The sequence below is a fragment of the Betta splendens genome, chromosome 13, assembly GCF_900634795.4.
Source record: "Betta splendens chromosome 13, fBetSpl5.4, whole genome shotgun sequence".
Lineage (NCBI taxonomy): Eukaryota > Metazoa > Chordata > Actinopteri > Anabantiformes > Osphronemidae > Betta > Betta splendens.
In genome coordinates this window covers 9,059,894-9,072,554 of record NC_040893.2, presented here as the reverse complement: position 1 = coordinate 9,072,554, position 12,661 = coordinate 9,059,894, and the positions used below count along the sequence as shown (strand labels likewise).

The window sequence follows — 12,661 nt, the reverse complement described above, 5'->3', positions numbered from 1 at the left end:
ACAAGAAGGACAAATCATCTCTGCTTTCTTATCTGGCAAAGCAGCAAAGTGAGGGAACTGACACCCTCCAGTAGCCTATGATTGAGTTACAGTTTCTGCAAAATTGCATATTGATCTTTCTGAAGATAAAATACTAATTATTGACACTATACATCCAACTCTGCCTCTCAGCTAAGACTGGCTCCAGCAAAGCCACGGATGAATGGATGGATGAATGAATGAATGGATGGATGCATGGATGGATGGATGGATGGATGGATGGATGGATGGATGGATGGATGCATGGATAGATGGATGGATGGATGGATGGATGGATGGATGGATGGTTGGATGGATGGATGGATGGATGGATGGATGGATGGATGGATGGATGGATGGATGGATGGATGGATGGATGCATGGATGCATGGATGGATGCATGGATGGATGCATGGATGGATGCATGGATGGACTGAAGCCTGCAGGCAACATCTACTTTCTAATGAAATCAGTTTCCGGTGGCACCACTGATTAGTCTCTAATAGCTCAAATGTTCATGCAGAGTTTTGGCAAAAAGAAAAAAAAAAGTCATTTCATGCTTGTATCATTCAGGTTGAGCTCTAAAGCCTCCTGCAGCTTCTTAATTACAGTGTTCTCAGTGAGCGTGAGATGGGGGAGAGGGGCGAATTAAAGAATGTTAGGCCTGCAAACCTGTTATGACCCAGGGATGCAGTAGAGAAACTGGTTAAATGATTAATGAATCATCTCGTCTCTTCATTCGATTCCACACCACGGTCGTGGATGTAGCTGGACACGAGGCTCGTTCTGTCCGGACACTTACTCTGCTGTGTTTGCTGTGATTGGAACCAATCGTCCCTCTGGCACTGGTCACTAACCTGTCACTTCCAGTCCATCACTCCCAGCAGGCCACCTGCCTCCTGCACTGGGATGGCCATTAAACGATGACACAATACATCTCAGCCCAGTGTGCCTCTCGTCTCAACCGTGCATCAGCTTTGCTTGCTTCCCCTTCCTTGTTTGTTTATATCATCCAACACCACAATCTGCCAGCTTTTCTCCTGAGCGTCGGAAACAAATGACCAATTTTATTACATTATTCATAGAATTACGTCTGACCTGCAGCGGCCCCAGTCTATTTGTGAGGCAAAGACCTTAGGCCCAGAGTAATTCGTAGGCTGGTGGAGGCCAGAAGCACTATGAATATTGCAGACGCTAGCATATGTTTGGAATCTGAAGCAGCGTCTCGTTTCCAGGAAGCTATTCAGTTGAGTCCCTGCAGTATTTTATGAAGGAACCTCAGAGCTGAACGCTGAACAGCCGAGGAAATTGCAAACAAGAAAACAGGGGCTTTGAAGGCAAAGCAAATCTTCAAACTACTTATTAATGTTTATTTAACTTGAAAAGCGTAGCAGTCACACTTCACATTATTTAGAGGGGACACAGCAAGCATTCGTGGGGCCTCTGAGGCTCCAGTGTCAGTGTGTGAGTGGGTGAATTACTGTACAATGGCGGCAATCATCAAGCAGCGCTACGAGTCGGCCATTAGAGTTTTTCTCCCGCCGCTCTGGGACGAGATGTAAAGCCACACAGAGGGAGAAGATCACACGCAAAGGTCATCGCCCGCGCAACTCCACGCGTTCAGGTTCAGCGTCTGATTATTTGGCCACATTTCTTTCTTTCGGGGGGTTAAGCAAATCCGGCGTGAGAGCGAGGCACAAAGAGGACGTCTGGCAGCATTTTAAGGCTCCCTGGTCAAAACAAACTCGGCCCAGAGTTAATGCGGGCCGACCGGCTCAGCTCCGGCGCTGGGGAATCCACGGTGACACGAGCTCACTGTGGTGTTCGGACCGTAGGGGGGGGGCGCCGCCGCCCTGCTGCCATTTTGTTTTCGGAAAAAGCGTTTTGTTCTCAGCCCTCGCTTCGTTTTCTGTCCTGTGACGTCACATCTTCGCTCCTGTAACGCAGGTCTGAACGATCGGTTAACTCGGTTTATTGTTCGAACGAGCTGTCCTTCAGGTTTCCTCTCGATCTTCATCTGCTCGGTTCCGTCCTCGGAGAACGGAGGCGAGCGCTCTCCCATAAATTCCCGGCGCTGCCGCTGCTCTCGGCGCAGTCAGAAATGCGGCCAATTCTGCATCCAATTTAATTGGATCAGCGGGGTGTTCTACATTGTGATGGGGATGAAAGCCGTTAAGCATACAGTACACACAGCCATCATAAACAGCCTAAAATACTGAAATTAAAGCCATCTGTCAGGGAGACGCGCTCGTATTGTTATACAGCAACACACACCACCTGCACCAGAACCATATGAACTTTACAGCTCACGCAATCGCAATCGACGTCCCATTGTCAAAAGATCCTTAAAGATCTGAAGACGCCGTTGTGTTTTATCAAGAATCCGCCTTTTTCCCGAACGACACATCAAAGCGACAACCACACAGACACAAACAGCTCATTTCAAAATCCACCTGCTAATCCTGAGTGCACACCGACGGCTCAGCAATCAGCTCGATGGAGCGCTCGCTGTCTGCGCCACTTTGTCTGTGGCCCGGTGATAATCAGGAAGAGACGACGGTTTTTCCTTTCATCAAAATAAATGCTCTATTAGCCTGATTAAAACAGCCAAAGAGTCGCACATTACACGGTGTGTTTTGCTCCAAATATCACTTTCGCCTTATTGGGGCGGTCGGCGCGGAAATCCTCGGCATAAACGAGTCACATATGGGTTTAAAAATCCGAGTACAATGCTGAAGTAAACACATTTTGTTGGGTAGTTAAGGAGGCATGAAATGAGGGTAAATGGGGGTGAAAAGGGAGGAAAGGATGAAGTATTATGGTGTTGGCAGGTTTCCAGCATATACAAACAGCAGGTCAGAGACGGGTGATGGTGGAAGAGGAGAAACCAGACCAAGGAACAAGAGTAGAGCTGGCTGTGCGGAGGAAGCGTCCACAGCACAGACAGGAAGCCGTGTGTGAGGTCAGCTGGCAATTTCAAACCTCGCAGTGAAGCTGCGACTCAAGCCCCGAGATTTGGAAGATAATAGGCCGTAATACCACTGTCAACACTGAGTCATCCGGGAGGCAGAGCCGCAGGTAATAGGGCCGACACGGAGCGATCGATCCGCCGCGGCGCCTCGCGCACCCTGACGTCAGGGCGCTGGAAGCTGGAACGCTGCACCGAGCGCTTTGCCTCCATCCACGCAAACAGGCAGCCGCCGTCAGGCGAGCGTGCGAAGATAAAGGGAGAAGAGGCCCGACTTCAGGTCTTCAGGATCTTATAGTCACCGGAGTGAAGAGTGTTTTAATAGCGTTGGGAAGTTGTGCTAAGGTGATAAGACCAACAGGGCCTGACTTGCATTTTAACCACGGCGGGCGTCTAACACTGACGCTGTTATTCTCAGCAGGCTCTGCTTTCCATGAATCTCTGGACGCGCTCTCAGCTTCTTCCTAACGAATCCCAATCACTTCATCATCTCTGGAGCGCGCACGGACCTCGTGTCCCGACCTGTTAACCTTCACAATTGGCCATAAATGATTAATGGATGCCCTTTGTGGATGCTGATGTGAATGGCAAAGCTGTTTTGGTGTGTGTCATCTTTCTCTGTGTGAGTCAAAGTCGTTTTACTTGCTTGAGCTGAGTGACCAAAGTATTCTGCATCTGCATTTAAGGCTGAAGGAAGTGATGATTTACCACTGAACACTTAGGTGTTGGCAGAATTTAATGGAGCACACACACAGTTTGCAATATGTGCTATATCTGTGCATCAAACGATAATTTGACCCTGTACATTAGCTGCATTATTGCAGACTACACCCTGGCAGAGACAGATAATGCAGTAAAGCAACTCATAAAAGATTAGGACATGAACGAGGCCCTCTGTGCCATTCGATCAGATACGGAGCATAATGAGCTGATGAGAAGACTCAATTAAGTCATGCATGTCAAAACCGTACACAAGTTTGTCTTCCTCCTGTTTTACACCAAGAAACTATTACTGTATAACATGAAAACCCAAGTTCCACTGTGCGCACGCTCAGGTTATTAGCGAGCTTCCATCATGTGTAAGGACAAACTGCTGCCAGTAGAACACGGGGTCAGGAGCCGAGGCACAAAAAGCCACCTACACCTCACACAACAGTCAGGATGCTCACAATCCATAGGGAGGCACTGTTTTAATTAAAGGCCCTGACTTCTGCCCACAGTAAAGCCGCACTTTTTGTGTCACGTACGACTCCAGATGCAAGAAAATCCAAGGAGCAGGTTGGTTCAGACCCACGCGTCCCTGTGGCAGCGCTCCACAGCAGCTGCGCCTCCACACAATAACCGTCACTCCCACTGGGGCGAGTTGGAATATCAGACGTTAACAGGTAAAAGACACCTGTTGCAACATAATAATGACATAGTTTAAATTCTGGCTGGATGCGGCTCTCCATTATCGCCACCCACGTAGCCTATTACCTTTTCTATTACTCAGTTGATTGATTCTCAAACTCTGTGTCTAAACAGGGAAATATGAACTTTACATAAGCCGTGGATGGGAATTAATTAAATCCCAATCATTTTCACAGTCACAGTGGCTTCACTCTAAAGCAGTTTGACTGACAACACGCGTTTTTTCTCCTGTGCACACCGGAGATGGAAGCCAAGGTTGATGCAAAGCGGTTTTATTTATTTTTTATAGTATTTTGTCATTTTTTTAGAGGAATGCTCCATCTATATATGAACTCACCAAGTCAGAACAATGAAGTTGTGAAATTGAATTCTGCATCAGGAGGGCGATGCCGCTATCAAGACCAGACACACCCAGAGAGAAATGAATGGGAGTGCGAGTAGCAGTAAGAGGAGCTGAACCTACTGAGTGCAACATTTATTTATTCTCCACTCGCGCCGAGTTGCAAAGAGTGACACGTGCTTCGCCAAACTAGCGGAGACAGAGTGAAAATTAGAAAACGTCGTTTGCGCAGGTCTGGTCGGGCCTTTGGTGGCACATGAAAGCATTTTATCACGCGACAGCGTTGGGAATAGTAATTAGGGGCACGGAGCACGTCAGGCCCGAACCCCGCACGGCCCAGAACAAACGGTGGAGAGCACAGAGGTGTCGCACAGAGATCGACCAGCGAATACGAGCCCTCACCATGCAGCTGTACAAGTATGACAGTCACCTCCAACTATTAGGAGGAGAAGGTGAGAGTTAACTGGCTTTTATTGAGTGAGTTTCTATTGGGACTGAGTTCTATTGTTGGCAGGTTCTCTGTTTTATGTAAAGATTGAAGATCCACAGTGAGGACAGACAGACAGACAAAATGTTATGACAAGATGTGGTTGAGCATGAACATGACTTTATTTGAGTTTCATCGTATTTGTGTGTGTGTGTGTGTGTGTGTGTGTGTGTGTGCGTGTGTGTGTGTGTGTGTGCAGTCGCGCAGTGTTGGCAGCTCTGGAGCCACGGTTGCATGACAATGACTGCGGTGACAAGAGGGATCACGAGTGTGCGGAGGGGAAATGGAACATGAAGAAGAAAACAAACACGTGGGGGGGGGGCTGATGGCCCCCGCGTCGCACAGAGCTAATGTGTCATCTGACGCTGAGTGCCCAAGTGTCTTCTTGAGTGTTTCCTGTGGACGTGTGTGTGTGTGAGAAAGAGAGAGAGCCGAAATGAGCCCGCGTGTCATCATCAAGACTAAAAATGACATCGCGAAGCCAACGTGTCCCACGCTAGGAGCTGCTCCATCCGATCCGGTGCCCACCTAACCTTCAAATGACATTAGGCACCGTGTCACCCCGAGACGAGCCGCTGCCGCCTTGATGTGATTCATTCAATCCTGCTGAGTAGTTTGGATCACAGGATACAAATCACTTAATGTGTGTGTGTGTGTGTGTGTGTGTGTGTGTGTGTGTGTGTGTGTGTGTGTGTGTGTGTGTGTGTGTGTGTGTGTGTGTCTGTTGTTGTGTTGATTGTTACAGCAGACATGTGTTCACTGATGCCGTACGGCTGCTCCACTGAAACTATGGGTTTAAACGGAGGGAAGCTGCAGAAAAGCCCAGCGGAGCTGTTCAGTTTCTTTACTCGTCCACAGAATGGTTTTTAGTTTTAATCTCTCTTCTCGCTGTGACCCCCGGGTCAAGATTTCTATTAGAACTTACAATTAAAGCGCCGGGTATTAACAGCTGCTATTTACTAGACTTAATAGGAGAGAGAGAGAAATCAACCAGCGCTGAGCACACAAGCGGTATAAACAATTTTGTTCCAGTTTTTGTTTAAAGGCCCATTTGCTCATTTCTGCTTCTTTTCTTCTTTATAACTGGCTGCTGGAACTGATCAGTGCCTTCGACTCCATGCGACTTTTTTACCAGATACTGAGGAGCAGATCAAAGGTGTCGAGCTATGGGGTGAATTAGAGAGTTTTTAAATGAGGAGTCGAGCAAACCAAACCGAATCAGACTCCATCCAGTTGAGGATCATCAGCTGTAATGATGGTCAGCGAAGGGACGCTCCTTCCCCTGATCGCTCTTCACACAGACAGCACCACGCACACACTGTCCCGCACATACACACCGTGCAAGCAACACCAGGCTGCATCCACTACAGCACAAACCCAGTGAGGTCTGTCTCCTCTTCCTTATTCCCCTTTCCCCTTATTTATCCAACTACATTAATAACCAAAGCTAAAACAGAAAAAAACTAAATAAAACCAAAAAATGGAGACGAGTGAAATCCATAAGTGGGCATGACAAAGAGCCCGACTGTAGACGGGGAGCTGTGTGAGGACGTTGATGAGCATCTTGAGATGATTCAGGGGAAACAGATTAGGCAGGGGAGCAGTCTGGCAGATCGTTAGTCAGGGATGTCAGGACCAGAGATAAATGAAGTGTCAGCAGAGGAGGGAGACACAAGGAGGAAATAGTTGGAGAAAATAAGAGAGACACAAGGCAGACACAGGAGAGGAGAGAGAGCAGATGCACATAACAGGATGGGAATTAGGAATAATTTAGGTTTATGGTCTTTGTAATCTGTAATGTATTTCCGAAAGGGATCAATTATAGAAAGATGTTTTGCATCAGTAGGAATGATGTTAGCTAAAAGGCTCCGATCCAGTCCAGGACATGAATAGTTAATCCTGCATGGTTTTCTCAGGGAATCCTGGCGTATATCATCGTTCTTATAAACGCTACATGATTGATCATCACCAGATGCAGCTTAAGCTCTTCAGAAAAGATTTCTAACAGGAAGAACGTGGAATGTTCACGTGTGATAGATCTTAGCAACTGTTTTTTTTTGTGCATGCACTAAAGCTGAATGCGTCTCATTATTCAGCCAGGGAACGGGCGGCGCGTTACCCTGAGCCTGGGTTTCTATCCACGAGCAGATGGCTTTGCATCCGGTGCACAGTATCCTGCACGCTCTGGGTCTATGGCAGGTTCTCCCAATGCACGAAAGACCTCCTCTGAAATGGAGCCATGAACTCAGACCTGGGCGTGTTGACTCACAACCCAACTGCTGGCGCTATGCAGGAAATCACATTTCATATATGCCAAAAGACAAGCAAATCAATAGAAAAGTTTCTGCTGCATTCAGTTTTGTGTGTTATATTCCAGGTGCTGTCGGATAAATAGATATGAGCACATGTCTGAAAGTCATGAGGCCTAAATATACAGAAACAACTAAATCATGTTGCAGCAAACCTACAACAACACCCCATAAATACACAGAGGGGCATTAGCCAACATCAGCTTTTTAAAATGGGAACATGTTGAGTTAGTTTATATAAATATTTAAATGCATCTTAAAACATATGTGCAGACGTATTCCTCTCCCACAGCGTTGTCCCATATACAGTGGCCCTTGCTCATTAACTGGACTCTCTGGAAGGAGTGTGGGTATTATTTCACACTTTGATGATGAAGAAGCGTTCGGGGGTCGAGGTGCGCAAGCATGTGATGGGAATAACCTTTAAATGGACTTGAGAAATACTATTTGCTTCCTGAGATAATGGAACTATCTGGACAGAATCACCCACTGCCCTCAGGGGGGAACACCTGCTGTGCGCACACAGCGATGAACACGTGCAGATACTTAGAAGCGCACGTAACGAATAGATGAAGCACGGCAACGGTTTAGACGAACAGACAGTTATTTTGCAGGTTATGTTAAACTAAGCTTCTCTCACTGCGAAGAGGCTGGTTCTGCAAATGTCTTAACTCCCATTTCTTCGTACTTTATCCTTATGAGTCAATAATATTGGTTTCATTTGATCCAACATTAAAGACGCAACACGTATCATAATTACATCCTGCTTTAATCCTGACGCCTCTGAGTGACTTGTGTGGAAGATGTTTTGGATTCTCTGCTTTGAACAGTCCCATGACGTGACACAGTGTTCTTCAGGCAGGGATTCAATGTATCAGTGTATCACTGTGGTACTAGATGTATTTACACATGCGTGCACTCTGAGCAAGATGCACAAGCAGCGGAGCACAAAACTAAACACAATAAACAGGATGAATTAATCATCACGGAAACTACTCGTGTTTTTTTTCCCAAACGCGGCCTCTGAGCTACGTCCCGGCCGGCCGCCGGGGGCAGACGGACGGCCGCTTTAATGATGCTACCTGGAGCTAATGACGATGCCGTCGCTGAGCGATGGCTGAGTTTTGAGGAAACGCCGGTGACGGCGGTGGGTGGGAGCATACGTACGCGTCGCCAGCGCCTGAAGCAGGCCTGCACAGCGGCGCCGGAAGAAACGGGGGGGGGGGGGGGGGGGGGGATAAGAACGGAGAAGTGACAAAGTCAAGGGCTGTAAAAGAAAACACGAAGATGGCGGCAGCCCACTCTTAATGAGTCATAAATCAGTGCGATATGAATCATGGCTATAGCTCTAATAGAGCAAAGTGTTTCAAACCTCATTAATTTCCATTAGGGAGCAGTTATCTGGCTTCGGCTTACTTGAAACAAGTTTTCTCCTACAGTATCTACAATCTCACAGTGACGTTGTGCCTGAAGCTTCGGGGCCCTTTGATTGTCAGCAGACAACACAGGCGGTGACTCATCTTAAACAGGCAACGCTCCCACTCCGGCTGTCAAAAACCCTCAATGTAAAGCTGGTGCGTCAAACTGAATGTTACATGAAGACTGTGAACATACTGTAGGAAGTCATTCAAAGGGTTACAGTGAATCTTTGCACGGTGAACACACGGTTGCTCTAAATTCCAAGACGAGGTGCAGCTCTTAATATCTGTAGTTCTGAACACATTGCTCAAAGCAGCACACATTTAAAACAACTAATTTCTGGCTTTGATAAGTCATCAGATTTGCATGAGAACAATTCAGTAGCTGAACCTGGTACTGCAGGAGTGGGCGGAGCATCATGCATCACTGCCCATTACCTTAATATGTCTATAATATATAATAATCTTATCAACAAAGCTGCGAGGATAGGTCACGGCTTTTCATACAATAATTGGGGAAAAGGCTGTAGTCTGGGTGTGTGAAAATGATCGCACACGTGCAACAAAACATCACATTATCCACAAAGAAGCAAAAGGAAGAAAGAAAGAAGCCGGTCCTCCATCACTCAGCCTCGAAACGAAACCCCGGCTTCATTCAACGGGCGCGTGGCAGGTTTTCCACAGTCGATTTCAAGAAATGTTCACAATTATAGGAAAGAAACACAGCACAAACAACAGCAGCCATTACAATAACAGTGATTATGGTTTATTGGTTTAGTCCAGAAGTGCACTTTAACCAGAGGAGGCTGGAGCCGCCGAGGCCACTGTACTCAGCGTGTCTCTAATTTGTAGTCACATGAGGGAGAAAACTGATTATGCTGTAATGAAGCCCTGCTATAATCCCTCCGCTGTAGCTCCTGTCTGAATCACTCTATTCATTCAATCATTCAGTCTAGGTACCAATTAAAGTGCACTATTTTTACACACCACAGCAGCTCGGTATTAAGAGGACGTGTAGGTGTAAAAATCAATATTGCCTGTGAATACCCACACCGCGTCCCGTTTCCTTACCAGAGAGGTGAAGATGTAAGTGTAGTACACAGACAGCATTCCCAGCTCTGATGCCTGCAGAGCGAAAGATAAGAGGGAACAGGAAGGAAGAGAAGAGCGTGTCAGTGGGAGAAAGGCACAAAAGGCACATGACACACATCCATCAGAGTTTGAACAAAGACGCGTTAAGATGGAGGTCAGCAGAAACACGGGAGGGAGGGGGGGCGCGAGCGTGGGTCGAGTCCAGGGGTCGGAGACGCGGCGCGACTCCGGCTCCGGCGCCGCAGAAGACAGATCCAATCAACATCTCGATAAGACCAACACTTTCTTATCTGACGCCGGCTCTCCGCGGAGCAATTAATTTCTGGAGGTGCATTAGTATGCGGGCCGAGGCGCCGCCGTGCAATTTGATTACATCAAAGTCACAGCGAAAAGCCCTCGTGAAGGACAGGGCGAACTTCTCCCCGCTCCTCACTCCGGCAGCGAAGGGTCCGATTTTGAAGCCGTGGGACTGTCTGATCAGGCGCCGCGCGCATACGTAGATTGAGCGAACGTGTTGCGTTATGAGCGATCGCGCGACTCCCCGTGAATCGCGTCCGTCGCCGCTCCCCCCCCCCCCCCCCCCCCCCTCGCAGACGCCCCGCACCTGGTCGTCGACGCGTCTCCGCAATAAAGCGCTTCCACGCTGACATTTAATAACAGCGAGCGCGGAGCCTCTCGGGGTGTTTGTGCGCAGTTAGGGTTTCATGTCACACGGCTGCCGAATATTCAAGCTTAAATGTTTTGCAGGGGCATAAATAATAAAACGCCGCGGCTGAAAAAAGGCACCAATTATCCTGGCGCAAAAGCATCCACGCTCATCTTTCATTATTAAACTCTGCACGACCTCTCACGCTCCTTCATTAGAGCCGCTCTCCTCCCGGTGAACGCGCTCAGCGTTCAACTCCCGCTACGACCGTCACAACTTTGCGGGGTAATTACCGCGTGTCAGGGGAAGACGTTTGTTAGCGCGCCACGCACGCCGGTGAAGCCGGACAAAAGTGATAACGGCTTTTTCTTCATTACACAAAATTGAGTAAAGTAATTTCTCAAAAAGCTGTTTTGTCGCCGGGAAGTGAAACAGGAGCTGACATTAGAACCTACATCCTGTTCACGCGCCACGACAGCTTTTTTTTTTTGATGTGCTGGCGTTCACGGTCCGAGTGCGTGCGGTTCGCGGCTCCGCTATCTGCACCACTCCGGTTCTGAACGGCTGTGCGGAACCGGTGCAGGCCTGACTGCGTGAGATTGCATTCAGAAGGAAAAACACCGCTGACCTAAACCCCTCTGAATGCTAAAAACCTCCGGGAGCGACACCTTTGTCTGACGACGGTTTGATGCAAGATGTAAACAAATAATAAGGGAGAATTACAGGATGTCGCACCACAAAAGGCAATTCTGTCCCCATGGAGGAGCTGCACGGTCTTATCTCGGCGTGAGACTGGCAACCGCTCCCATTGGACAAGCGACTACATGAGAGGTGGGACTGCAGACGTTCCGCCGTCCTCGGAGGATTGTGTGTTTTGTTTTGTTTTTTTATTTCACAGAGAGAAAAACCAGTGTGACACATAAAGAAGACAAAAGGGTGGGAGAGAGAGAGAGTGAGAGAGAGGGATGGAGATCCAAGACCACATGGGGAGGGAGGTGTGAAGAAACGAAGTGAAATTGTCTTGTCTGTGTTTGGGCAAAAACAACAACACCATAAAAAAAAAAAAAACTGAAAGTGAGAAAGAGAGCGAACCCATATTTAAAGTGGAGAGACAGGCAGACGGAGCCGCGGAGCAGAAAGAGAGACATCCCACGGCGGGCTCCTGCTGTTCTGTGCGCTGGGGGTTACCATGGCGACCGGGCGGCCATTGACGGCAGCCGCCGAACACTTGATTGAGGTGAGAGATCGAGACTAAAGAGTAGAGAGACGGACGGCGTGTAATGGAGAGAACGAGGATGGGGAAGGTGGCTTTCAGCTACACCCCCCCCCCCCACTTCCTGTCTGCAGGTACAGTCACAGCTGCCAATCCATCGCCTCCTGGCAATAACGAGGAGTGTGTTAATTACCGCGAGGCCATATGCTGCTGGTCGGCGTCGGCGCCTCCTTCACTCGGACGGTCGGGTCTGAGTCGAGTCTGAGTTGTTTGAGGGAAAAACACCTAAGGTGCGTTCAGGGTCTCGCTAAAAAGCCAAACTAGTTCAAACTCTCTGATCACTGTCAGAATGTGAACTTTTCAGAGAGGCCACGTCCACTGGAGACCGACACGGAAGAGTCATTCATTTACAGAGCAGCTCCTTTTAATCCGTAACATGCAACTGTGTCAGAGACGACAACAGCCTCTGTTCTTACTCACACTAATCAACTTAACCACGCACGAATCATTGCAATGTAACTTGATGTAATGCTTTAATCCATGTAATCTGATGTAACAGCAACAGGCTTGGACTGGACCACAATCTACAAGTTTTTTTGTTTTTCCAAAAGCTGAGTCCAGGGTCAAAAGTGCATCAAGTCACGTCAGGTGGTGAAAAGCAGGTTCTTCTTTTCACAGGATTTCTATCAGTGTGGTTCTGGGGATCCGTGTTTGGGTTAACACAAACCTACAGCGACGCCCGAACATTTACCAGCGCACA

The 12,661-nt window shown here is 48.1% G+C and overlaps 1 protein-coding gene across 3 annotated transcripts in view; it reads right to left on the bottom strand.

The window, feature by feature from the left end:
• grik4 (glutamate receptor, ionotropic, kainate 4) overlaps positions 1-12,661 on the bottom strand; it is a 181,289-nt gene that overhangs the window by 44,123 nt on the left and 124,505 nt on the right. For 2 of the 3 annotated variants that reach the window (XM_041073539.2, XM_029171198.3), the window contains exon 7: positions 10,022-10,075. The exons of the other annotated variant lie outside the window; for it this stretch is intronic. In XM_041073539.2, coding sequence (XP_040929473.1) covers positions 10,022-10,075 — 54 coding nt within the window. The remainder of the gene's footprint in view (positions 1-10,021; positions 10,076-12,661) is intronic. 3 annotated transcript variants of the gene reach the window in all.